Source organism: Eschscholzia californica, unplaced genomic scaffold (genome assembly GCF_041429995.1).
Source record: "Eschscholzia californica isolate CP2 unplaced genomic scaffold, dmEscCali1.0.p SCAF_1, whole genome shotgun sequence".
Taxonomy (NCBI): domain Eukaryota; kingdom Viridiplantae; phylum Streptophyta; class Magnoliopsida; order Ranunculales; family Papaveraceae; genus Eschscholzia; species Eschscholzia californica.
Window position 1 is genome coordinate 13,072,729 of NW_028238198.1, and position 27,989 is coordinate 13,100,717.

General features: G+C 35.0%; 2 protein-coding genes and 2 long non-coding RNA genes across 9 annotated transcripts; 2 read left to right on the top strand and 2 right to left on the bottom strand.

The window, feature by feature from the left end:
• The first annotated feature begins 8,673 nt into the window (after nucleotides 1-8,673).
• Nucleotides 8,674-13,927, top strand: LOC147564246 (protein CLAVATA3 INSENSITIVE RECEPTOR KINASE 3-like). 3 transcript variants are annotated; one of them, XM_086644791.1, is made up of 11 exons: nucleotides 8,674-8,694; nucleotides 9,948-10,080; nucleotides 10,198-10,269; nucleotides 10,379-10,522; nucleotides 10,674-10,745; nucleotides 10,853-10,912; nucleotides 10,998-11,098; nucleotides 11,190-11,324; nucleotides 11,427-11,771; nucleotides 12,362-12,741; nucleotides 13,174-13,927. In XM_086644791.1, the coding sequence occupies exons 2-11, from the start codon at nucleotides 10,043-10,045 to the stop codon at nucleotides 13,585-13,587; spliced, it is 1,761 nt and encodes a 586-aa protein (XP_086500917.1). In that variant the 5' UTR covers nucleotides 8,674-8,694; nucleotides 9,948-10,042; the 3' UTR covers nucleotides 13,588-13,927. The 3 variants fall into 3 exon arrangements, with proteins under 3 accessions (XP_086500917.1, XP_086500909.1, XP_086500901.1); XM_086644783.1 differs by lacking the exon at nucleotides 8,674-8,694 and adding an exon at nucleotides 8,712-9,352; XM_086644775.1 differs by lacking the exon at nucleotides 8,674-8,694 and adding an exon at nucleotides 9,464-9,815.
• Nucleotides 13,928-15,799: 1,872 nt separating this feature from the next.
• On the bottom strand, nucleotides 15,800-23,224 carry LOC147564247 (uncharacterized). 4 transcript variants are annotated; one of them, XM_086644800.1, is made up of 15 exons: nucleotides 22,548-23,224; nucleotides 21,951-22,237; nucleotides 21,768-21,853; nucleotides 21,347-21,447; nucleotides 21,077-21,199; nucleotides 20,606-20,675; nucleotides 20,172-20,258; nucleotides 19,976-20,041; nucleotides 19,766-19,858; nucleotides 19,533-19,589; nucleotides 19,297-19,431; nucleotides 19,119-19,209; nucleotides 17,846-17,934; nucleotides 17,005-17,198; nucleotides 15,800-16,211 (listed from the first exon to the last, which is right to left on the bottom strand). In XM_086644800.1, the coding sequence occupies exons 2-15, from the start codon at nucleotides 22,171-22,173 to the stop codon at nucleotides 16,106-16,108; spliced, it is 1,521 nt and encodes a 506-aa protein (XP_086500926.1). In that variant the 5' UTR covers nucleotides 22,174-22,237; nucleotides 22,548-23,224; the 3' UTR covers nucleotides 15,800-16,105. The 4 variants fall into 4 exon arrangements, with proteins under 4 accessions (XP_086500926.1, XP_086500929.1, XP_086500946.1 ...); XM_086644803.1 differs by having other exon boundaries at nucleotides 22,543-22,837; XM_086644820.1 differs by having other exon boundaries at nucleotides 21,077-21,193; nucleotides 22,543-22,830.
• Nucleotides 23,225-24,627: 1,403 nt separating this feature from the next.
• On the top strand, nucleotides 24,628-25,878 carry LOC147564248 (uncharacterized). The gene is made up of 2 exons (XR_015226433.1): nucleotides 24,628-24,839; nucleotides 25,365-25,878. It is a non-coding gene; the product is annotated as an uncharacterized LOC147564248 (long non-coding RNA).
• A 272-nt stretch (nucleotides 25,879-26,150) lies between these two features.
• On the bottom strand, nucleotides 26,151-27,466 carry LOC147564249 (uncharacterized). The gene is made up of 3 exons (XR_015226429.1): nucleotides 27,385-27,466; nucleotides 26,561-27,235; nucleotides 26,151-26,463 (listed from the first exon to the last, which is right to left on the bottom strand). It is a non-coding gene; the product is annotated as an uncharacterized LOC147564249 (long non-coding RNA).
• Between the last annotated feature and the right edge of the window lie 523 nt (nucleotides 27,467-27,989).

The window sequence follows — 27,989 nt, forward strand, 5'->3', positions numbered from 1 at the left end:
ATGTCTTCGTTTAAGTCAAATGACTCTTCTTTCTTGATATAGGTTGCCTCCTTCATTATTGGTGGTTCCTCATTCATGAGATCTTGAGGTATCATTAATTAAAAGCTCGAAACTAAAACTAGTGTGATGGTAAACTTTGCAAGATTTTAATACTAATGGTGATGTTGATAATAGTGACGACATTATGGTTGGGTTGTTTATGTGAGATAAAACTACAAATAAATAGAATATTAGATTTATTATTAATTTTTATCAAAGTCTTTATATTTTAGCATTATTTATTAAATCATCCTTATATTACTCTCCTTAAACTAATTTGGTAAAGTAAGAACAAATACATAAATCGACATTTCTAACACACTGCCTTTACTAAACATTGTTCATCCTATACCAAAGACCTTATTCTTTGGTAACATATGTAATTAAAAATTATTAGTTGAAAGACTAAACAATGATACATGGAAAAGAAAAGAAAAAACATCATTAATTCGTATACGTTCTAATTAATAAATTATTGCTTTATTCTCGTATTAATCTACTTTAAGTTGTAATAATTGTACAAAATATTATAATTATTAGCAGTTAGAACAGTCCTGTAAAATTTAAAATAAAATGAATTTACAAATTTCAAAGAATTTCCTAATAATCTTAAGATCCTCCAAATATACTTATTTTGATCCTATATGATTGAAGACCAAAAGGAGTAGTTTCTGCTATCAAAACATAATAGAAGTAGTCAACTAATATAGGTTGGTTGATCTAAGAGTTGATTCAAATTAATATAACATAAATCGACTTCTTACGAGTACAAAGACCATATTCGAGTAAACCTAAATCATCAAACGAATGAATGGCTACAATCGTCACCATCTTTCAAGGTTAGTCCCTCTTCGCTTTATTTTCATGTTTTGAAGGTTCCGAATTTCGTTACAGGACCATCTATATATAAACTTGTTTAACCCTCTTGATGGCCCAATGTCACATTATGTAATGATGATTGATCTCAAATCTATATAATTGTTTTAGCCCTTGACTTGAGATATAAAATCTTTATTGCACTAAGTAATATTGTAACTTTATCATATCAATATACTTAATTTTTAATGAAAAGAACTTGTTGGGGAATTGTTGTTTGGAATTGATCAGCTTTCTCTATTCCCAATCAAATTCTTTCTTTTATTCTTACTTTAATCTGTCCTCAAAATCCAATCTTGGAATCGAGACAGAATGGGAGAGAAGGCAATAGGAAGTAATAATGAAGAAGCACATTACTTCTCAGTCAAATTATACGAACAAGATTCTGTGCTCTTTTATCCATATAGACAAACATTGCCATGAACCACATCAAAAGACACAACTTTCAAATTCAGAGAAAGAAATCTGCAGGTATTTTACCCATCAATTTTATATCATTTTTACTTCTATTTTTCACTTGGGTCTCGTGATGATATCAGCCTTTCGTTTTTCTTTTATCTTTTAGTTTGACTTCGAACGGAAATCCAAGAGAGAATAACATACTTAATTAGACAATCTTCTAATTTTTTTTAGAGCCGATAAACATTTTCAAAGATTTAACTGCTTCTAAACCATTTAAATACTAGATAAAATCATAAAAATAATAGTAGGTTTTTAGAGCCGATTTTAGTAACGAATGGAGGTCTTTTGAAGCCTTTCTTCAGTATATTTCTTCAAAGAACGAACTATTGATGATATCCTTCCAAAACACGAAGAAATCTAACCGAAAATTGTAATAATAAGAGTGAAAAAAGAAGAGGAAGTTAAGAAGAGTGCTGAGAGTACCTAGATAGAAAATTGATGAAAAGATGGGACGTCGAGAGAATAGCGTAGCTGGAATGAAAGTGGGGGCGCCTATAAAAGAACCCTTAGTTTAAAATGGTTCTTCAGTTTGATATCCGGAAGCAGATTATAACAATCTGGTTTGAGTATTGATATTTGATAACCCACAGAGTCGGGAAATTTCAAACACACTGTTGAAGTATTTTGATTTTTTTTTTTTTTTTTTTTGTAGAAGTTAGCATGCTTTTTAAGGGAGCCTGAAACCCAAGTGCCTCGAACTCCTGACCTAGAGGATAAGCAACCAAGTACGGCACCACTCAGCCAAGGGGTCTTTGGCAAGTATTTTGATTTTGGGTCTCGATCAAATTGGATTGAGTAGCTAAAAGTTATCAAACTTGTCAAAGAGTACAATTACATACATTAACTCAACACCTCGTCTATAGAATAAGCTAGTTTTCTTTTGTTGCAATATGCAAGCTAGTTATTGGACCCAAATATAGATTATGAACAGAAGTAACGGAAAGGCTTAACGGGGCATGAAAATCAATTTCTAAACTTTGTTTGGCTGGCAGGAATGCGGGAACAATTTCGGTCATAGAGAAATAAGATTTCCCTTTAAGGGATAAATTGCAAACTCAAGAGGGTGTTTGCTTAATTTGTGATTCTCATTTTCCGAATAATTTTTATAAAATTATGGAGTAACACAAAAAGAGCATGCATCACTTTAAACTCAAACAAGTGACAAGTACACTCAACAGTACATTCGCACCTCATCGACGACAGAATATAGGTCACTAAATTTTGATAATTTAAATGGTAATGGGTGCAATCACCCAACCTCAACGAGTCAACGATAATTTCTTTATAATGTGCCACAAACACAGTCGATGCTTATTGTTCGAGAATACTTGTCCAAATGTATTTTTCATGGAGGGGTCTTGATCTATTAAAATGCCTTCCAAGGCATCAAGCTATAACTACCACCAATTTCATCAAAAAAGAAAAACTATAACTACCACACCATCTTAGACATCTTGGGTATGAAAGGTCATGTAAGACCCTTAAAGCTATCTTAGGACCACAAAAGTCCATTTTTACCTTTACTTTATTTTACCCTTTAGCGCAAGTCAATAACGATGGATTTCGGTTCCACTGTGAATTGAACCCGTTGTAAATTGAACTTGTGACTTCCGAACTTTTAGAGTAGATGCAAAACCAACTGACCAAGTAATTGTTAGCCATTGCATATTACAGATGTCACACCCGCTTAAAGGAAAACCCTCCTCAAACAAAGAGGCGTGGTGTGTGCTTATGTAATATTTGTTGTGCCCCAACCACCTTCTTAGGTCATATTTTCACAAAAAATTTATAAGGTGCTCCATTGACCCTCCACCGAATTTGCCAATGTTGGCCGCATTGAGCTTTTTTTTCTTTTCTTTTTTTGTTGAAGCATTGACCTTGAACTCATTTACAATTAAATTTTTGTTATAGTTAAATGATTTTAGATTAATGTATCTTACGTTTTCTTGTTTTTAATTGTTGAAATTACTTACTTTTAATTGTTGAAACAATTAATATATCTTACTTGATGTGCGAAAAATCAGCCCTCATGTTTTTCGCACTAGAAAGAGTCCAAATAGAAGTTAGACACCGGGCTTCTAGAATGTTAGTCACGACTGTAGTAATGATGTTACGACCTTGGAGTCTTTTGTCCAGGAAATGATTAATTGGGTAATACGGAATAAAGAATCCAATTATAGCCGGCTTTAGAATTTAAGCTATTAATTAGTCGAAAAAGATATCCATTGTCACCCTTGATGCGCTCTGACGTGACATTTCGTTCACGAAATTAAGTTGCATGGGCACCCCAGATAATTTGGTAGTGTTGGCACTTATGGCGATTTTAAGGCGTCGGTAGATTTTCATTTCTTTTAGTGGGAAATTTGACCAAAACTCCCTAAAAAATTTGAGTTTTGGTTAAAAATGATTTATCAATTTTTTATAGGTTTCAGCTCCCTGTGGCATTTTTGTAAATTATCTAATGTAGGGAAAAGACGAAACTGACCTTATTGCAAACCGGATCGCAAACCAGATTGCAAAGCTTTGCAAGACAAACCAAATTACAAAGTAGCGCAAACCAGTTTGCAAAGCTCTGCAAACCAGATTGCAAAGTGTGTGTAAAGTGTTGCAAAGTCATTGCAAGGCATTGCAAAGCAATGCAAACGGGAATGCAAAGCTCTGCAAACCAGATTGCAAACCAGTTTGCAAAGCTCTGTAAACCAGATTGCAAAGTAGTGCAAACTAGTTTGCAAAGCTTCGCAAGCTAAGATTCTAAGGGCAATTTCGGCATTAGAAATAGGAGTCCTTTTAGAATTGTCCTTCAAGACTATTTCCAAACTATATTTGGGGCCTAAAAGGACAAAATGTTGATTTGTCTTTTTGACAAAGAAAAACATAAAATTGGGCCTCCGGCGGTCCGGCCCAATTTCCTGTTTGTAAAAACCCCTATCAATGGAATGCAGAAACACCAGAACAAAATCCATTAGATTTATTTGGGAGAAACAATACATGTACATCTAACACGTTACAATAGATTCTGGGCCTATACATAATATTAATGAATACTTAGAATAGCTAAATCGTTGTAAGATCGTCATAATTAACATGTGATTACACAAATATAATTATTCTTTTAGTTAATTACACTTTCGCAATAGATGTTCTCCTTTTTTTTTTTTTTTTTTGCCACGAGATGGTTTTTCTTGTGTGCACCATACATAATATCAATGAGCACTTAGAGTAGCTTTCTCTTTTAAGCCTATCCATTCACCCTTTTTGTATGATTGTGGATTGTGGATTGTGGTGAGATATAAAGATGGAAACTAAAGGGAGTAAGAAAAGAGAAAGGAATCATATTGCCTCATGTAAATACATACATGGCCCCACTTTAACATCATCTTTACTCTCACAGGTTAAAGCTTGACTGCAATAAGAATAAATTATAAGATAAAGAGATAGGGGAATAATGGTGATGGAAATACCCAACTTTTTTCTTTTGATGAAAAATGGAAATACCCAACTTACTAAAATAACCGAGGGTAAAACCAGTGTTTGACTAAAGGTAAATAAACCCCACATGATCATTACAATTAATAATGCACTAGAAAAATAAAATGATCCTAATAATGATCATTTGTAGTCTCTTACATTTGACCTTCATTCTTTGAATCATTATATATAACCATAACATATGTAATTAAAAATTACTAGTTGAAAGATTAAACAATGATACATGAAAAAGAAAAGAAAAAACATCATTAATTTGTATGCATTCTAATTAATTATTGTTCTATTCTAATTTTTAATCTATTTTAAGTAGTAATAATTGTATAAAATATTATAATTATTATCGGTTAGAACAGTCCTGTCAAATATAGAATTTCCTAATAATCTTAATTAGTCGAATGTTACTAAATCCGCCAAATCTACTTATTTTGATCCTATGTGTTAGGAAGATTCAAGATGGAAAGGAGTAGTTTGAGAACTAGGATTGAATCCACAACTTAGCTTCTTTAGGGCCGGCATCACCATTCAAGGCTGAGGGCGAGGGGTCTCAGTCAATGGATTCCCCATCCTTTTGCTATATATTAAAACATAATATAAGTGGTCAACTAATATAGATTGATTCAAACTTAAATAACATGTGTCCACGCTAAGGCATGGACTCCATTCATTTTGATGAAATTGATCACCTAATTATAACTGTCACTTTACACTAAATTAAACTAATAACATATTAACATCTTTGTATTGAGTTGGTTTTGTTTCTAGACCTAACTATTAGGTCACCCAAGGAGATACTACTCTTTAGGTGATTGAGCTCCTTTGGGCCTTCGACTTCTACGAGTACAAAGACCATATTCAACTACAATCGTCGCCCTCTTTCAAGGTTAGTCCCTCTTCACTTTATTTTCATGTTTTTAACGTCCCAAATTTCGGAACACGACCATCTATAAACTTGTTTAATGCTCTTGATGGCCCAATGTCACATTATGTAATGATGATTAATCTCAAATTTATATAATTGTTTTAGCCCTTGACTTGAGATATAAAATCTTTGTTGCACAAGTGATATTGTAACTTTATCATATCAATATACTTAATTTTTAATGAAAAGAACTTGTTGGGGAATTGTTTGGAATTGATCAGCTTTCTCTATTCCCAATTAAATTCTTTTTTTTATTCTTACTTTAATCTGTCCTCAAAATCCAACCTTGGAATCGAGACAGAATGGGGAGAGAAGGAAATAGGAAGTAATAATGAAGAAGCACATTACTTCTCACCCAAATTATACGAACAAGATTTTGTGCTCTTTTATCCATATAGACAGACATTGCCATGAACCCCATCAAAAGACACAAACTTTCAAATTTAGAGAAAGAAATCTGCAGGTATTTTACCCATCAATTTTATATCATGTTTACTTCTATTTTTCACTTGGGTCTCGTGGTGATATCAGTCTTTTGTTTTTCTTTAGTCTTTTAGTTTGACTTCAAATGGAAGTCCTAGAAAGAATAACATACTTATTGGACCATCTTCTGATTTATTTGTTTTCTTATTGCAAAAGAGATTACAAAAATAGATCAAGGTAAACGATTCATACAGTGTCATACAGGCTTGTTAACAAGGCTGTCAATATTTTATAGGTTGGAGTCCGATGGACATTAGTACGTAAAATAAGATTTATAAAAAAGGTTAGAAAGACGAAAAAATAGACAATGGTAAAAAAGATATAGATGGATAAGTGTGTGCAATAGAGTTAATTTTGGAAAAGGTTAGAAAGACGAAAAAATAGACAATGGTAAAAAAGATATAGATGGATAAGTGTGTGCAATAGAGTTAATTTTGGATCGGTTTGAATCTTCAAACTCATAGATGCTTCGTTGCATTCGATTTTGGATGAGTGAGATATTCTCGTTTGAATTTGTTGGTTAGAATATGAACTATAAGATTAGATGGAAAATTTGGATCAAAGATCATTTCACAGTGAGAAATTGTTCAGATCTGGCAGCTCAGATTACACCCAAACGAAGTAATCTAAAAGGCTGATCAATTTATTGGGTGAATTATGTGGTGTGAAACTCCATTGTTTTTAAGCGTTGGGAGTATCTTTCGGGAATAAGCCAAATCCAAGGGCTTGCATTCTCTATGCACATTTCTTGAAGATTTAAGGGTATCGCAACCGACAATTTCTTCCCCGAACCGTCCACCTTTGTCTACCAACGGTCAACAAAATATTTTTCTATTTGAACAAATGTGGCTATATGATTCCTCTAAGTATGATCCAAATTAGCTCTGAACTTCATTCCATTTTTTCCAAAGCATCAAGCATTATTAAAAGTTCATCTTATAGAGTCTAAGAAGAAGATTTAAGTGAGTTTTGAAGGAGTTCTTAAGAACTCTAGTCCATTCACGACTGATTTCTGATTTGAAGTACCATCTAATCGTAATGTTAATTGTTGTATCCTGGAAGACAAACATCGGGTGACTGTATGCCACTATACATGGTGTCAATTGTGAAAGAGAAATACCTCGACTTAAGTAAAATATTATTATTTTTACTGATCCTCTTGTTTTTTTTTTATCTAATTACCAAGTCAAAGATATTCAGATTTTTAGAATCAATAAGTGTTTTCATTCAAAGTAATAAATAAAAAATTCACATAAGAAATGCAAGTCTTCTTTTCAATCTTAAATTGATAGCGACGTTCGTTTGCAAATCATATGTTCTGGATAATAGATACTATTTATTAGAAATAAGAAAGATATTGAATTGTTCAATTACTTAGTCTTTCTCCTTTCTTTGGAATGAATGTGTTTTTGGTTGATTTACCAATAAAAAAAAAGTACGAACTAATTTCACCAGTAATTTAGTGTCTCGGTTATGTGACTTACTGAATCAACTTGTTGAAATCAGTACAACAAAACCAACAATAAATAACAAAGAAAATATAAGAATGATATAACAAAGAAACGTGACTCGTAGAACGATTGCACACTGAACTGGTGATGAATATATTGTACACCACTTTTGTATGACAAATAGATGATAGTTAAACTACTTTCTCTTTATGCGGTCATGCCATCAATTTCCTTTTATTTGTCACAAGATCATGACTTAATATGTAAGAGAACCCTAACCATAATATTTTATAAACTTGCAGTAGTTCATGAAATATTTCACATTCACACAAATATATAACTTTAGAAGTTATTCCTTTTCCTTAGTTGAAAATACTTAAAGTTACTCTTATAAAAAGAATTACAACTGAGATAGAAATATAGCCATGGTTTCTTTTATTGAAATAACATAACTACATTTATGGACTTTTGTGTTGGAAGGTCTACTCCACTCGGCTAAACTGAGTGGATTAGGTCCACGGTTAGGATAAGGATTCCTAAGTTAATTAGGTTTCCTAGTATGATTAGGATTGTTGTATTAGATAGAGTTAATTAGAGTTTCATATTTCTAAAACTTCTCCTATGTAAACCTATATAAAGAGATCCATACATAATGTAATATACAAGTTGTAAGTTAATAACAAAAGGTTTTTACCTATCTCTCTCTCTCTCGGTTATCATCATCATCACTCGGTTTCCACCTCAATCACCATTACAACATACACTCGGGACATCAACCGAGTTCTTCATCACCATATCTCGGCCTTTACCGAGAACCACACTTCACACTCTCAGTTATAACCGAGAGGTGCTGTGATCACTCTCGGCTATACCGAGAGTATAACAATCTCACTCGGTTCCACCGAAGTGCTAAGCTTACATCTCGGCTTCATCTCATCCGTCTTCCTCGAGTTTCATCGAGTTGATTACTTCAAGGTTTAATCCTCTTCACATTTTGATATATCAAATAATAGAATATGTTCATAATTGCAATTAGCTAATTTGATCATACTCATAAAACATATATGAACTACCTTATAAACCGTTAGTTATACTATTCCAAATCCAGTAAATTATTGAATTCGACTTCCGCTATAATAAAACATAAGATTTCTGAAGTTTCAGAGTAATTGCACTATCAATTTAGCTAATAGTTATTACCAACAGTACGATGCTGAGTCTAATGGGCTCAATGAGGCAAATTGGTCATGCCTAACATGACTATTATTATCATATTTAGTTGTCAAATTTAGAATCTGTCCTGCTATGTCGAGACGTGAAGAACCTTGTACTGCCTAACCCTCAAATTTCTCATGCCTATAATATTTTAGGTTGTCAATTATACGCAGTCGACACAACACAATAAAATTTGTTGTGTAGGCTCCCATAGTGGATATCAACCAAACTTTACCTGCCAATAACATAGTATAAAAAATGGAAACTCCTATAAAAATAGATTTCTCTAAAATATACTCCATTTTTTCATGGTAGAAGGGCCCTTCATCAAGCAACATAGTATTCCCAATTGAAACGGCTATAAAATACATTTCTCACGGTTAGAAACAAGGGCACTTTTGTCAATATATTATTATAGGTAAAAAGAGCTTTTGTTCCTATATTTTTTTCACCTTTACCTTTTTTATTTTTTTCTAGTCCCTTACTTTTAATATATTTAAATAAAAAGGCTTATATTTTCTTTTTTTTTATTAAGTACTAGTACTAACATTTTTCTCCCTCTCAATTGTTACTTGTTCTCCTCCTCCTCCTCCCCCTCCCCAGTCCCCATCTCAATTTCTGTGCTCCCCACCTGACACTCGTATCATCCATTTGATCTTCTCCCTCCCACCACTCTCTCTCTCTCTCTCCACACTTTTTTCTCTCTCTTTATCTTGTCTCATTTACACATACATCCATGGTTGTATTCTTCTTCAAACATGTCCATCACCCCTCTTCTTCTTCTGTAACTCCAATGGCATTACACTTTCATCTATTTCTTCTCTCTTTCTTTCTCTACTCTTCAACACTTTCTCTCTCTTATGAACCTAGAAACCATGAAGGTAGTACTATTAGTTAATAATAAATGTTCATATGGGTAGTAGTAGTTCATTTCTTTCTTTTTTTCACTTTCTAGTAGTCACATTTATTGATGTGTTTCTGTTTATGGGTTTGTTTGATTTTTTGTTTTTCAGTTGAAGCATTAATCAGTATCAGAAAAGCTTTAAATGATCCTCATGGAGTTCTTAATAACTGGGATGAATTTTCTGTTGATCCTTGTAGTTGGGCTATGATCACTTGTTCTTCAGACAATCTTGTTATTGGCCTGTAATAATATTTACTTTCTTTCTCTCTCTCTTGATTTTGGGATATGTTCTTCTAATAATAGAATCTTACTTCTTATTAGTATTATTAACTCTTTATGGGTCTTTTTTTTTGTTGTAGTGGAGTTCCAAGTCAAAATCTATCAGGAACTTTATCTGAAAGAATTGGAAATCTTACTAATCTTAAACAAGTGTAAGATTTATCACAACAATTTTTCAATCTTCTGATTTGAAATCTGAAATACCCATTATGAATTTCTCTATATTGCTTAACTTTTTGGTTGATTTTGTTGGATTGATAGGTTATTACAGAACAACAATATTTCAGGTAGAATCCCATTAGAACTTGGAAAACTTCCCAAGCTTCAAACCTTGGATCTCTCTAATAACCTATTTTCTGGTGTTGTTCCTGAATCTCTGGGTCAGCTGAACACACTTCAATACCTGTGAGCTCTCTTCTCTCTCTCTCTCTAATATTCTAAATCTCTCTCTTCTATTATATTGTCTAGTGAGATTTTATTCTTGATTCATTGTTTTTACTCTGTTTTTGTGATGTTTTTGGGTTTTGTTTTTATCCTAATTTTGTTGTTGTTTTAGGAGACTAAACAACAATAGTTTGTCTGGAGCTTTTCCTGTGTCTTTAGCTAAAATCCCTCAACTTGCTTTCTTGTAAGTTTCTCTCTCCTCTCTTTCTCTCTCTAATCTCTATCTTCCATTGATTTTGTCTAAATAAACTAATCAATGGGTTTTTGTTTATGAATTTCAAATTTATTTAGGGATTTGTCATTCAACAATCTTAGTGGACCTGTTCCTAAATTTCCAGCTAGGTCATTCAAGTAAGTTAATTTTCTCTCTCAAACTCCATTACAAGTTGAATTTCTCTCACTAAAAATTTGTTCATTTGTTTTTGTTCTCTTGTAGCATTGTTGGAAACCCATTAATCTGTGGGAGTCATTCCACTGAAGGTTGCTCTGGATCAACAACTCTTATTCCTCTCTCTTTCTCCCTTGGCTCTTCACAAAGTACTTACTCTGCTTCCATTCTTCTTTTTCTCTCTCTAGTTTCTCTCTCTAAAAATGCAAATAATTTCTTACCTTTCTCCTTCATTTGTAGGAAAATCCAAAACAGAAAAACTAGCCGTTGCCATAGGAGTCAGTCTCAGTTCTGTAATTCTCATCATACTAGTACTAATCCTTCTCTTCTGGTGGAAGAAATTTCAAAACAACCAAACAGTTTTAAACATCAATGGTAAGTAAAATTCTCAAAAACCCATGTTTATCTCTTCCTAAAAACACCTACCCAGATTCTAAAAACCTAAAATTCATCATGGGTTGTTTCTATTTTTTGCAGATAAACAAGAAGAAGGATTAATCAATTTGGGTAATTTAAGACAATTCACATTAAGAGAACTTCAATTAGCAACAGAAAATTTCAATTCAAAACATATATTAGGTCAAGGAGGATTTGGAAATGTTTATAAAGGTAGATTAGGAGATGGAAATATAGTTGCAGTTAAGAGATTGAAAGATATTAATGGAGCCACCGGAGAATTACAATTTAAAACAGAAGTTGAAATGATAAGTTTGGCGGTACACCGGAATTTACTCAGGTTAATCGGATTTTGTGCAACTTCAAATGAAAGATTACTTATCTACCCTTATATGTCAAATGGAAGTGTTGCTTCAAGGCTCAGAGGTACGTGTACGTTAGTCAGTTACTTTGTACTTTTTACTATTTTACGCCGTTAGTTTACTGTCTTCATCTTCCACATTTTATCACGCGTGATTTTCTTCTTTGTAGATTGTTTAGATACTGTACTACTGGTTGTTTGTTAGTATCATACTTATTTTGCTCTTTTAATAGTGGACCCCATCTTTAGATAATGTATGATTCTTATTCTTACACTCTTTTTGATTCTTATTCTTACACTCTTTTTACATCTTTCATGTTGTGTGGGAATTCCCTAGTCATTTACATCATCTTTATGATAGTTGTGGAAGTGATTGAGTTTAGTTGAAGGTAAAAACCTAAACCCTAAGGTTAAAAGTTTTAGAATGATGTGATTATTATATCAGAATAGTTGATGAGTAGGTGATGAAATGATCGTCGACCCTAAAATGAGATAGCCACGGATTGGTGTTGGTCCCTTGTAACGGGGTTTAAGGTTTCAACAGTGCGTTCTTGTGTAAAGTGTATGATGATAGTTTAAGCATATATGTGTAATTTTCTTTATTTTGGGGTTTAGCGTTACATTGTTACGTTACTAACATGTTTGAGTGAATCAGGTAAACCAACACTTGATTGGAACACGAGGAAGAGAATTGCATTAGGAGCCGGCAGAGGTTTATTGTATCTTCACGAGCAATGTGATCCTAAGGTAATTCATCGAGATGTGAAGGCTGCTAATATTCTTCTCGACGATTATTGTGAAGCTATTGTTGGTGACTTTGGCTTAGCTAAGTTACTTGACCACGCCGATTCCCATGTCACAACTGCTGTCCGTGGCACGGTCGGACATATTGCTCCAGAGTACCTTTCGACTGGGCAATCGTCAGAGAAGACGGATGTTTTTGGGTTTGGTATACTATTATTGGAGTTAATTACTGGAATGAGAGCTCTTGAATTTGGTAAATCGGTTAACCAAAAAGGAGCTATAATTGAATGGGTAAGTCCTTGATTCTTTTTTATCATGTTTCGAATCATCAAGTTGCTTGATACATTACGTTTTCTCATGTCTTATTACATAATCATTTAAACCTTAAAATGGAAAGATTATCTTTACTGTCTAAACACTTGAACCACTTCATACTCGTGCTTTAGATCAAGTTGATCTATTTCGTGCAATTGGCTAGATCGAAACTTGAATTGTCAATTATGATATTTTCCTTTGTATGTGTGACAAATGTAGCATTCATAACGAAGAATGACATAATTTCCAGCACTGAAAGATTGTTTACATTGACCATTTGTAGGACTATACTCTGAATTTAACCAAAGCGAACACGAATATTTCAGTTTTCATACATGAATATATACCCAACTAGACTTTGAGTTAAAGAAGCTCAGATTATTGATTGGTTAACTATTTTAATTGCAGGTGAAGAAAATTCAACAAGATAAGAGAGTAGAGGTTTTGGTTGACAAAGATCTCGGAACTAACTACGATCGAATAGAAGTCGGAGAAATGGTTCAAGTTGCTCTTCTATGCACTCAATACCAACCGGCCCACCGGCCCAAGATGTCTGAAGTGGTTCGAATGCTTGAAGGCGACGGGCTTGCAGATAAATGGGAAGCATCACAAAAGAACCAAAGAAATCTTTTAGATATCAAGAACAACAACAAACAAGATTACTACAATTCAACAACAAATGGTCCTAGTAAGAACCCTATGAAGCTTGATGGGCATTGTAATGATGAAGATGATGATGGCAAGATGTGTCTGATGTTAATGGATGATGATGATGATCATTCTATGGATGGTCATGCCATGGAACTATCTGGTCCAAGATAATAGATGAATCATTATCATCTCTTCTTTTTATTCTACTTTAATTTTTTTTTTCATCTAAAGTTACCCCAAAAAGAAATTATTGTCAGGAGAAAAAGGAAAAGAAGAAAAAGAAAAGGAGAAAAAAGAGAAAGAAAAAGTAAAGGGGAGTCTTTAGAATTTTACTGTTTTTTTTAAGGGTGTGAATATAAATATTGTTTTTCTGTAGTTAAAATATGGTGCGTATTGCGCACTTGGTGTTGAGTAGGAAGCAGTGGTAATTTTTAACCTTTGTGTAAAAAAGATGATTGTGATTTCGGTGAGTTGTCCACGACAGTAATTAAATGAGATGACTTTGACTTGACTTGATTTGACTTATTCCTCAATTTCACGCTGAGTCAGATATTCTGATTAAGTGACGGTACTGTCCTCACCTTTCTTCTTAATGACGCTAACGCTTATCTCCCTTTTTTTAATCTTTTTGTAAGGCCAGTATCCAAATCTAACCATCTTTTTTGGCAAGTTTACCGTTACAAAAGTTATCCACGTTAATACCTTGATGCAAAGCTGTTACATGTGGCACTAGTACTTTGGAAGTGTTTTGTTTTTGAGAGATCGACTTTGTTCTAAGTTAGTTGTTACAAGGTATTGACACATCATGAAGATGTGATAAGCACGATAAGCGAAAGAGGTTTAAAGTCTAACAGTACGAAAGAAACCTAAAGTCCGAGAAAATTTTGTATTATTTATATCTTTAATAATCCAAATTCAATACAGGAAACCCAATTTCATTTTTTTTTTGTCAAAAAGACAAATTATCTTTTTGTCCTTTTAGGCCCCATATATAATTTGGAAATAGACTTGAAGGACAATTCTAAAATCACTCCAATTTCTAATGCCGAAATTGCCCTTAGAATCTTAGCTTGCGAAGCTTTGCAAACTGGTTTGCACTACTTTGCAATCTGGTTTACAAAGCTTTGCAAACTGGTTTGCAGAGCTTTGCAATCCCGTTTGCATTGCTTTGCAATCTGTTTTGCCTTGCAATGACTTTGCACACACTTTGCAATCTGATTTGCAGAGCTTTGCAAACTAGTTTGCACTACTTTGCAATTTGATTTGTCTTGCAAACTGGTTTGCACTCGCGTTTGCAAACTGGTTTGCACTCTCGTTTGCAAACTGGTTTGCAATCTGGTTTGCAATAAGGTCAGTTTCGTCTTTTCCCTATATTAGATTATTTACAAAAATGCCATAGGGAGCTGAAGCCTACAAAAAGTTGATAAATCCTTTTTAACCAAAACTCAAATTTTTTACAGAGTTTTGACCAAATTTCCCAATTCAATAACTATAGATTCTGTTGATGTCAAAAAATGACTTTCCGTTAATCAGCAAGAAATCGAGACTTGATGCATGACAGCGTCTGTTATGAATGGATACTCCGTCTGGTTGAAAGATACTCTCCTTGCTCCTTTGAAACTCGGGGGGAAAACTTGCAAAGGATTCGGAAACCGCTTTGACGCTTAGAGACGGTCATATTGCTCTTTCAGTAAAAACAATTAAATATTGAAGAACTTTTTTTGGAATGTATTGATCTTACTCAACGTGCCTTGAAGAAGGCGATGTGATGCCCTTTCATAGGCTGAATTGGACGAATGTGATTAGACGGTATAGATGAAGCGGTTGTGATCCACCATTTGGGAAGTTTCCTACCCTTTTAGTTTATCTCGTATCTAGTATAAATAGAAGTTCGCTTGCTTAAATACTTAGGATCTTTAACCGACTGAGATTTTTAGGAAGATTTCGTGTTAAGTCTGTAAGCGCGCGGCGCGCTTCAGCCTTCCCAGTTTAGGGCGTAAAGTATCGACCTTGCTTACGTGACCCCCTTACACCTTTAGAGAACCTCAGGGCCGACCTAATTGTGTTTTAGGCGAAGCAGGGCTGGAGCTCCTTAGCTGATCTTTGCCGAGCTTCTAGTTCAGGGCGTAGGTGGCGAATCGTTGCGGGTCGAGCAGTCCTGTTGCCTTAAGCCGGGTTGACCCGTTAGACTTCTGGCCTATTCTTGACTTATTGACGTTAGTCAACCACTTAACATTTCGTGCATCATCAGATTCCACCTCCTCCGAGAATTGAACCTGGAGCCTCAAGGGTTTTGGAGTTTATGTCAACACTATGAACCACTCGAACAACCTACTGTTGGCTGGTGTACAACTGTCTAACTAGTGTATGATGCAACTATCTATTGTACTCATGTAATCTTGTATTAAAAAGAAACCAGTACAAACTGTCTTCTCCGTTTTAATTTATTTTTCTACATCAAAACAAACCCTTATTTCATTTGAAGAGCTACAAACTTGTACAAATAAATATGGAACCGCTCTTCTAAAGATTTGATTATTCAGATGTTCTTCCTTTCTTTTACAGACATTTTTTTCTTTCATTTGACGATATGAACGATATGAAGACTAGGCTTTCCAATGAACGGCAAAATAAGCCTGGTTTAGAAATACTACATAACTTCATAATCCATCGAGTATACTCGTGATTATCATGCTTGCAAGGACTCCTTCGGGTTTTCCTCCAAGATCTGCTGCTGCTCAGCCAACATAGCTGCATGTTGGTCCAAGTACTCTTTGCTATTCATCTCTGTTAATCTGCACCAAGTAGTTCGGACCTCAAAACTCATGAACAACCAGAAAACAATATAATCTTAGAACAGATTTATCGTTTCTAGAGAGAGAATAACAACCCCATGCTGGTAGACCAGATATGGAACGGAAGTAGCAACTGAGTTTAATCACAAATTTATGATAGAAGATGGCAATAGAAACACTAAATCGATCACGTAGAGAGTATAGACCAACCATGCAGTATCATCTAAGCACTTTATAAGCATACAGAATACTCCTAAACTATTACCTGAAATCTTTGATAATGAGGAAAGACTGAACTCGTAGAAGGGGTGAATTTAAAATGTCCATTGAAATTTAGACACAAAATTTATGGACTCCTAGCAGACAATTACAGATCTTCTCTAGGAGATTGAGTACTGAATCAGGTGATCTAAGTTTCAATGTTCTCTTGATGGTGATAAGTCATATGAACAATGTAGAACAAAAGGTTTCAAATGATAAGAAACTAAAGTATGCCAGGGCGGAACCAGGAACTCACATATAACTACTACTAGGTGGTGGTTCTTTTTTATAAACTGTCTGCCTGGGCTACGTAGTGTAACAATGACAAAACCTGAATCTATTACTATCACTCAAAGGGGAATATATGAACATTCTAGGTCATCATAAACCCACAGTGTCTTTTCACATGATCTAAATTTGATTTCAACTGGACATACAATTAACACTTATTATTGCTATAGAAATCACACTTCCAGTACAAGTGGGTGGAGAGAGTGACATCTCCAAGCGGGAGGATAAAAAAAAGTATTACCTACTGACGGTACGATCTTTGGCGAAACCCAATTCATTGTCGACACAGAGTTCAGGATCATCATGTTTCAGTGATCGCGAAGAGGTTCGAGGTGCAATGTGTTGGGCATCTGATATGGTAACAATTCTTTTTAGAAGTTCAAATGGAGTACCCTCTGCTGTGCACATCAACCTAGCTTTATTTTCATACATCACCTGTAATAAATAAATATTTATAAGACCTTGAGCTTCAAAATAATCTTAAGACAAGACCTAGCTTCCCGATCTTGCCGATGTTCTGAAGTTACAGTGGTCTTATAGCAAGTACTACATTTTTTACTTAAAAGCAATTGTCTAATAGCAAAAAATATTCATACAATTCAAGCTACTATCCAGTTAACTGCTGTAGGAGTTTGAAATCTAATGCAATAAAATCATGTTCAAAGATCACATAAATCTGTCTCTGCTCCATAATGACATAGCTGTACAGTCTTCCAGTGCACACGGAAACGTGGTACGAAAATGCGTGTTTGTCGTTACTCGTTAGTAAAGGGTTATGTTAAATTATGGTGTCACATGCGACACTGTGGCAAAAGGCTCTACATTTCATATTCTGGAGCCACGACTATTTGGTTTACCCCACCTTTTTGAGCGAACAAAATTTTGGTGCTTCGTCACTCAAATAACTATGACTATATCAAATAATATAAAAAAAAAACATTTCTATGTTGATTCATTGATTAAACGTTAGATGTATAGGCACGTTTGATTTCTGGGTACTGATTTGTAAATGAAAAATATTGAGAAGTAAATATGTACTTAAATCTCAATCAGATATATTAAGTGAGGAAAGTTGGACATACATCGACTAAAGTAACAAACCGGTATGCTGCAGTCCTGTTGTGCAGCCCGAAGATTGGTACACCTTCCAGTGCCAAAGTATGGAAATTTTCTGCCAAGGACAGACAAGTAGACAATTAATTACTGCAAATATGAGAAGAAAATCAAATCAGTGAGGGGTGCATCCAGTAATACCACGGAGAATCTAGCTGGTAATTTTGTGAAAATAGATATTAAATATAAACGGTTCTATGTGTCTGTACTTGGAGGGAGGAAAAAAAGAAGCAAAATCACATTCTAACTAATTATAATACGAAATTACCGTGCAAACATATTTTCACAATGAACTATGGTTAAAGAACTAAGCAAAACAACTACTTTTTTTTAGCATTTGGTGCCATGTTGGATACTCAGATTTTTACGATGTACTTAAGAACAATCACCTCTTAACAATGATTGGTTCAAGTCTTCAAGATATAAAATTTGTAAATTATAACTAGAAATAAGAGAAATAACGGAGGCAAGAACTTTTATGTATTTGTATGGCCCAACCTCGTTACGGCATTTGCCTGACTCAAGGTATCCACCACCTCATACCTGTATCTAATAAGGATAACTGGCCCCATTACTGGTGTCCATATTCCATATTTAGAAGTTTACTTTAGATGATAAAATTGTAAGCTGACTCAGTCCGTTACAGTTACATTTAGGAGTTTTAAATTTGTATTGTTTTTTTTTTTTGAGAAATGGACTACGACCTACGTTAGCCGTTAAAAGGCATTGATACATCATGAAGATGTGATGAGCACGATAACCGCCTAATTTATACCATAATGAAAGATGCCTAAAGCCCGCCAAATTTATTATATTATTTACTTTAAATATTGGTTAAATTACATGGGATAAATCTGGATGGAAAACTGCTTCCACCGAGACTCGATCCCACGACCTCATGGGCTTAAGAGGGGTGTCCAACCGCTGCAGCAAAGGGTGGTGAACAATTTGTACTGTTATCGAAGTATAGAACACTAATGATTGTTTTGACTCCATTCTTTGAGAAAGATGAGCAAAATCTAGATAATAATTAACTCCTTAACGTTCTCCCAACATCTGATAAGGACTACAATTTTTTCTGGAAGCTATTACCAATTCATGAAATATGAGGGGTTGCTGTGTTGTACCTAGGAAATAATACAATAGGTAAGATATATTTAACTTTTAGAACACTCAGGCTGGTAGGTTCAAAGGGTTATAAAATAGAGTTGTAAAAACCATAAACAAATAGAAGACACTCACTGCACAAGCCAAAATAGTCTGCCGCTCCAAGAGGCCTATCACATAGTTCATCGAAAGGAAAATATGCACATCCATTAGCTCCAAGTGGAACCTAAAAGCAGCATACTATTAGATAACTCTGATTCATGTTCACATCAGAAACTAATACTGTAATAGTAGTTATAAGAAAGCTAGAAACCTTTAACTTTCTTCCCATGACAACTTCAACCTCTTGCGGAGTTGCTATGTGTTTACCATTACCAATTAACTCTTGAAACTTTTCCTTAAGAAGGTCAGATAAATTTTTCCCAACAAAGTAATAACCTTGTTCAGCCTGCAACATAAGTTTCGGAATGAAAATTATGTAACTAATGGAGGTTTCACTGAAAAGACACAAAGGGATTGAATCAAGGAGAATGGAGAAAACTATCATACCGAAGTCAATTTCCGATAGTCAACTGAAGAACCAATTTCATGAGATATACACCTTTCCTTCATTTAGAAACTAATCAGATGTAAGGGAAGCAAATGTGTACCAGATTCTTAAATAAAGTCGAAAAGAAGAGGAACAACGTGAATAAATGTGGGAGGAACTCTATAATCTATTAACACTACGAAGTGATACTCTCAAAATTACAAGACTAGATAAATAGCGTCAGTCTACATACCTTCAAAGTTGCAATGAAGGGCAAGAAAAGATCCCTTTGAAGACCACGTTCATATAAATTATCTGGAGCACGATTTGAGGTGGAGACTAGAATCTGGTTCACCATCCAAGAACAATTATAACATGTACAATCGTTACTTGTTTTGCATAATTTAGCTTACACCTAAGGAAGATATGAGCCCCTAGAATGTGAAAGGGAGTAATGTCTTACCACGCCATTGTTGAATAGATGTTTAAATAGACGATTCAGTATTAAAGCATCGGCAACATCAGTAACCTATGTCAATTTACATAAATTGAAAATTAATATAAATACACAACAGAATTAACTCAAAAAACCAGGTAGAATGGTTAATGATATCATACATATAACGAGACATTTATCTGGCCCTCCCATGATAACTTACCATAAATTCATCAAGACATAATAAAATTGATTCATCTGATATTTCCCCTGCGACAACTTCAAGCGGGTCTGTCACACCCTTGTGCTTCTGCATTTTATAATACTAATGAGTTATGACATATGACAACCAAGGGAGTGTGAGATTTGCAAACAAAATAGAAGATTAGTATGATGAGAAAATGACAAACCATATGCACATGATTCATGGTAAGCCATAACCTTACATAGTCCTAACAGAAAAAATAGATCACAACTACAATAAAAGAGCAATCTAATCTTAGACGGTATAGCCGTATAGGTCCAGCCAAAAGTTTCACACCATGAAGTCTTAAATCCATAGGCTACTAAACTGCTTATGCATATGATGTCTGAACTCTGAAGCACTCTCCAAATGATCATGCGGCATTATACGAACAGCTAAACACATTTTACTACCTGTAGACGGCTATGAACGCTCAACATGAAGTCGTGAAAATGAATTCTCTTCTTCCTCCAGTTAGACGGCCTGCGATAGCACATAATGAGTATTAATAATATCTCATTATACTAAACCCTGTTTAAAACTTCTTATCCACGAAAAGCTAGAGAAAAGATCTAAATGAGTAAAAACTATGTCGCACGGTAGATTGAAATTTTCTTATATTTTCAAATGACACACCAATCTTATGCTTTAAACTACCCTCACTTGGAAGAAACTCAGAGATCTTGTTTTGTTCCAACACCCTGGTTTTCTTGCAATAGTTCATTTTGTTTCCCTTGTGTTCTAAACTCTAAAGGTTTACATAGACTACACTAAAGACCAAAAGTGATCAATTTTACACAACCAAGCCAGTTCGCAAATTCCCGAATGCACTCCATCGACTAAAAAAAGAACTCTTTATGCAACACATACATGATAGAACTTACAGTTGATCAAAGAACAAGTCCATCAGCATCGTTTTTCCAGTTCCTACTCCTCCATAGAGATAAAGGCCTTGAACGGGTGACACTGAAGATTGTGGGATAAAACGGGACCAAAACCACCTGCTCCTGGGAGAACATAAACCAAATAGTGACTACATAGACTCCAAAAGCAACCAAAACTGAATCTTGTTAGTGGAGGGAAAAACTATCCAAGAAAAATGTTTATTTCAGATCAGAAGAGAGAAGTAACATGATAGGTGATTAGGTATATACCTCCCTGCTATCTCAGAAGTTTCATATCTATCCAATCGACAGGCATGAGCTGACTTGACGAGCTCATCGTAGAGTCTCTGAAGCTCTCTTAAGGTACCTACCTACAGAGCGTCAATGTAAATGTGCAGTCTAACCAAAGAGAGCCATAATACTTGCACATATATTGCAATTTAATGAGAAGCTCTAGTTAGTTGCAGCTAGCAACCAATACAATTTAGAGAACACAATCTCAACTGATGAGCTAGCTAATCAATTCAATCATTTGGATCGTAAACAAAATGAACCACGTGATTAGGACGATGAGTTTTGTTTCAATATTAAGGTTCAGGTAGATGACAATAAACTAGAATTGTTCAAGTTAAAAAGTAACCAATAACAACGAAGGAAGAACAAATGTCGAATAAACCAATTAGAATAATACCTGACAATCATCACCATCCACTAGGTCCCCTGCCGCAATCCGCCGTTCATACTCTACAAGGGGACCCCCTTTTACTATCTCTGTATCTGAACTAGGCAAAAATGAAGGACAAAATCACATGAACAAATCAAACATCTAGGCTCAAAACTACAATAAATGGAGTCGGTGAAGTTAGTAAAGAACCTCTAGTAGTGTCTTCGGCAACAGTGGAGCACAAAGCTCTTGATATCATGTGCGAATTCAAGTATCTATCACATTCTTCTTTCTGATTGCATTTATCAGCTGAATTTTGGACTTCATAAATCAAAGCCTTTAGCTTTTTTCTCCCTAATCCACTACCAACAAATTCTCTTTTTTGAAGAGAAGCATGGCGAATTCGACAAACAGCCCTAACTATAGTTCTCATCTTTAACTTCAATATCAGTTAAATTATAGCTCAAACTTTCAAATGTCACAAATTCTGTAAACCCCTATTAATTCCAAAATTAAACAGAGTAAGTAAAATCAAAATTACCCCAAATTTACAAAAAAAAAAAACAAACAATCATCAGCAATGAAAATCCACATGAAAAAGTTTCAGTTATACAATCAGAAACAGGGCATTTAGACTACTATTTTCCACCATAAAGTAAATCAAAAGAATTGAACAACCTAAAGATTCATTCCATAATAGCCAAAACAACAAAAACCCCCACAAAAAAGTTTAAAACTTGGTTCATAAATAAACAATTGGAAGAAGATAACTATGATTACCAATTGAAAAGATAAAAACTACCTTACCTTATCAGACCAAACGATCTTGAGTCCTCCAAAAATTAATCCAACTTCTTTAAGAAAGGAAAAAAGAAGCAGCGGATGAAAATCGAAGAAAAAGATTCAAAGTAGCAAAAAACGGAATAATTCTTTCTTTATCTCTTTTAGGTTGTGAGTGTGACTCTTTTTTATGTAGTTGAGATGACGATGACAGAACCCTAATTTTTTGGGGAAATCAGAAGCAGAGAAAGTGAAAAGTTTGGAGAGAGAGAAAGTGGGAGAAGTCACCTACCTTATATTGTCTCGTTTCTTTTAACAGACTGTTTTCCTAAATCGGAGTTGGTAATAACGTTAATTTCAATTCGGCTTCAATTTGTGACCAAGTGAAAATTTGCCCCCTATAATATTCCAATTTTGACCCTAAAATCATGATTCCATTAATCAATCTTAAAAATCAATGATTTTTTTTTTTTTTCTACAATTATCTCAAAAGATTTGGTTCTCTATTTTTTTCATTATTATCGTTGGGAAATGTCATTCGGAAGGGTCAAATCGCCATCGTCAACAATCTTTAACAATTTTGCACGAACTCTTTCTTCTTCTCACTTCCACTGCCACCAACTCAGTCGTTTTCTATAACTCTCGGTCTTTCTTTTGAAGCTTCTCCTGATACTTCGACTTAAAGTTACCATAGACATTTACACAGGAGTTTCGAAGAGAGAAAACAGAGTCTTAGAGACACATAGAGAAGCAGATGATGATGGTTGTGATAGTGTTGGGGGGAATTGAAACAAAAGAGAAGAAAAGAATGGCAAAATTTGTTGAAGGTCGTTTGCAATGGGTGACTAATTCCGACAAATAAAAAAGAGAGAAGTAGTTTGGAAAGACAAAAAGAGAAAAATCGTGACTATTAAGTTTGGCCAGCGCTTTGGGGAAAGCTAAATAGTTTCCGAGGTGTGAAGACTTGGTCAATTTTGTTTGACAATTTTATTTAGGGGGAAAGCAAAATAGCTTCTCCACCTCAGCTCTCTCTCTCTCCACCTCACTTTTCTCTCTCCACCTGATCTTTTCTCTCCCTACCATTTTCTCTCTCTCTTCTCCGATTAGGTCGCCGGCCGGAAAATTTTCCGGGCGGCGACCATGAAAAAAAAAATTCACTCACTCTCTCTCTAGAAACTCCGGCGAAGGGGTTTCCCTTCGCCGGAGTTACGGTCTGTTGAAGAACAGAACAGATCGGTCTGTCGGAGAAGACAGAGAGGTGAGGTGGAGTGTTTTTTTTCCTCTTAAAAGTTATTTCCCCGGAAAATTTCTAAAATTCTACATATTCCCTTTAAAATTTCACACCTCGGAAACTATTTAGCTTTCCCCAAAGTGCTGGCCTTAAGTTTCAATGGAGGAATCTTATTGTTGGGTTCAAACTGGCATGCTGGATAAATATAGGAGTTAAATGTTTCTTCTGGTCAGAAATTAGGGGTCAAGTTGGAATTACCCCTTAATCATAAAACGTGTTCAACTTTTGTTTTTAATATTTCGTTTGACACGCACGATTTTATGGGACTTTATCAAATGGGGACAAGAAGTCGGCCCAGATCACGATAACTAATTTAATTAGTACGTCATTAATCATTTAATGAGTCCTTTATTATAGGAAAGAAGAAAGTTACAAGTTTGCAGGACCCACTGGTCTCATTTCTTGTATACTTACCTGTAACGTAGGTGTACATCACGCACGTCCGTATAACAACATTAAAATGTTAGAAATGTTGTTCACACTCTTTTACTGGTAGGTGTAAAGTAAAGGTTATGGTGTCCTAAATGTGGGCCCACAGTTATGGGTGGAAATTGGAAACTTGAGAGTAGTGGCATGATAAACGTCGCATTTGCCTGTCAATTTTTTCACTTATCAACTTATCCTTGGGTGGATAACATATGAAAAATGATGCTATGCCCGGTGCCAATCCCGGATGAAACCCGGCGCGCCGACGTGGCGCGGCCAACCGGGCATAGCATGTCACGTGGACAGAAGTTTGAGATGGAGTTCACGAATTGTTGGATATGGTCCCTCAAATTTCACTTAATTACAAAGAGGGGCTGATTACAAGAAAATGGGTTAAACCCATTCACGAACAGCAAGCTGCTCATTCTCTTTCTTTCTTCAACTCAATCCCTTTCTTCACCTAGGGTTTTCACTTACCTTGATCCAAATACGGAACCAGGGGTGTCGCTCTTCTTCATCATTTTTTTTTTCTTCAAGTACGAATCAAACGAGGTCCTCCGTCTATCTCTACAAGTAGGAATCTAGGTTACCGATTTTTCTAGGTTCTTTGTCTATCTCTCTATAAATCCAAACTTTGATTTTTCCTAGTTTCTAATGTGATGATTTTGATAGTTTCTAAGATTTTTGTAATTGCATAATAAATATTACTGATTTTGCTTAGATTTTTTCCTCGATTAAACCAGATGTTTAAAATTGGTCTGAAATTCCTTCATATTTGCAGTAGATTCTAATGTGATGATTTATGTACAAATATTGTTGCCCTAGATTGGTTCATTTGGTTAAATTTTTTCCCTAATTTTGGGGAAATTGGTATGAAATATGATCAGTAGTTTGAAATGGGTCTAACTATAGAATTGCTAAAATTTGCCCTAATTTTGGTGGGATTGTTCCGAAATAAGGTCTAATTTGGTTGAAATAGGTCTAATTCGTCTGAAATAGGTCTAATTCGTCTGAAATATGTAGAAGAAACAAAATAACCACAAATTCTTCAAACATTGGCTTTATAGTTAATATTCTCATTTCTGTGTACTAGCGACGTTCTTGTATCTAATACGTTTTTTTATCAGGGAAGAAAGCAACTTTGAGCAAGCTATTGTTTACTTAGAAAGATCTGCTGATCTTTTTCAAAGTGAGGAAGTAACCATATCTGCAAACTAGTGCAGGCAGAAAGTCGCACAGTTCTCTGGGCAACTGGAACTATGAGTCACCCATGCTAAATTTGGATATCTACTGTATAACGCACTAAAACAACATTAGAAGCGGCTTATGCTACTGGATTAGTCGTCACAGTCTGGACAAGAAGACGACTTTGCGGATGAAGTCCAACCCAAGTTGGATGAAGAACACAGGAAGAAAAGAGTTGAGTTTTGTGCAAAGCCGTCTCAAGAACTTTTGATTTCGCTTATCTATCTTTGTAACTCTCCTACAAACTAGGCATTTGTTATCTTTCACTAATTATTTTTGTAGAATGCGATTTCATTTTTTTAAGAATAGAACACAAAGTTCGTCTTTGATGGTAAAGAAGCATTTATCTTGTTGCTCTGAATTGGAATTATTTTAACAATTGAGCCATGATGTTTGTAATGTTTTTGCTGTTCTCTCCCTGTTTTGGTAGTGTTTTCATGCAGGTCCTTGGCTGTTCTCTCCATACTCTACTACCCAACATTGGTACTTGTCTCTAATGCAGGCATTTAGCTAGAGATCAGAAGGAAACGGTTCCTTGGCATCACGTTATTTGGCATCTATCTTCATACTATCACCCCACAAGCACGTCTCATGCCTTACAACACACATGAAGAAATTGAAGCCATTGTTACAAGACACTAGATTAAAGGTTAATAACAACAACAAACTTCACAATTCCAAAACAATTGTATTTCAAAACAAGAAAACAATACATATAAAGCCCGTGATTCTTAAGTAGTTGAATAAAAGAACAATCGATTCCAAATATTTCATAACTCCAAAAATAAAATCTTGAGAAACAGAGTACAAGTAATTTTGGTTACAACTCTTAGATAACAATAGATGTTTCAAATTTTTTATGTACTCAGTTTGTGTTTGCCGATGAAAGAGTAATGAAAATTCAAAGCTACACTTCTTCTCCACTGTCCTCTCTCGCTCGCTCCATTTTTAGTATATCAACATCTCATAGTCCAGCTACCCCTGTAACAAAAATGAGATCCCGTTAGAGTCGAACAGATATTCAGTAAATTGTCTTTGAGAATTCCATAGTTTAAACATTGCACGTTAAGATACTTACCTTTCACTTGGGGTTTCTAAGGATGATAACGACAGAATCACCACGGAGGAACATCTTCGACATGAATCTATACTTGTTCACTGGTTAAGCCTTTCCCGGCCTTGGGAGTGAGAAATTGGTTCAACAGCAAAAACATCACGACTATACATATCGTAATTGTAAGAATACCAAGATCTCTTTAATGGGCTAAATATTATGTTATCCTCTTGCCGGATTAAAGAGTGACCATGAAAAAGCTAAAATCTTAATACCATATGAAAAAAATCTTACTGTTGTAATTTTCATTGATAGAGCTAGATGTATCTTATATCTTATTGTTGTAATTCTTCGTCAGATTTTTAGAATCATCAAAAATGTAATGTAGAAGTATTGAGTAAATCTGAAACTTAAACTAATTTGTTGGAAAGCCAATTTAGGTTTGATGGTTTTGGGTATGGATTTGGTGATGATTAGTTAACTTAGATTCAAGACAAAACAGCAAATTCAGACTAAGTTGTGCCCTAAATGTAAGCTAGGCTTTGTCCTAAATTTTTCGCAGAAGAGAGAGAGATAAATAGAGTGAGGGAGCGACAGAACCTGGAACAAACTTGTTGAAGAAGAAGAAGAAAATACTTGTTGATTAAACCCACCGAGGTGCATGGTTCGAACAAGTTACAGAACCCCAAGAGGAAAAGTCTGAGTGAAGAAAACCCCAAGTTGGATTCTTACTTTGGATGAAAACCCTAAGTTGGGACTTGATGAAAACCTTAAGTTGATTTAGGGTTGATTGCTCTTACCAAGCAATGAAAGGAATTGGTAGAGAGAGAGAAAGAGATAGAGAGAACCTGGAAAAATGGAGTTGTTCTCTGCTCTTGTTGAAGAAACGTCCGGTGAAGAAGTCGAAACCCAAGTGAATGTCGAGCTCTCAAGGAAATGAGATTAATTTCCTGATTTTATGAGAAGCCCTCTATTGTAATTAACCTAAAATCAAGGACCAGATATGAAATTCGTCCAATCCCCTTTTCTCTCGTTTTACAGGTCAGATTAGGGGTGGGAAAAAGGCCCGTGAGTCCGGATCCGCCCGCGAACCGCCCGAGTCCGATGTGACCGTGGGCGCCCGGTGTCCGAGACGGACACTACCCGACCGGACCGGCAAATTTAGTCGGACGGACACGGACAAGAGGCTCTAACCGGCATTCCGCCCGAGTCCGACCGATAAGCCCGACCGGTTGATATTTTCGACTTACTTAGACATTTAATCATATATAGATAGTTATAATCAATTAATATAGTTAACATTTAGACTACACACTTACACGTGTATGCGAATCAATTGATATAGTTAACATTTAGATTACATACTTACACATATATTCATGGAAATACTAAGTTTACAATGTGGGATTATGTTTTATCGACTTTGCTTGGGTGAAATCTTAATAAATATCTT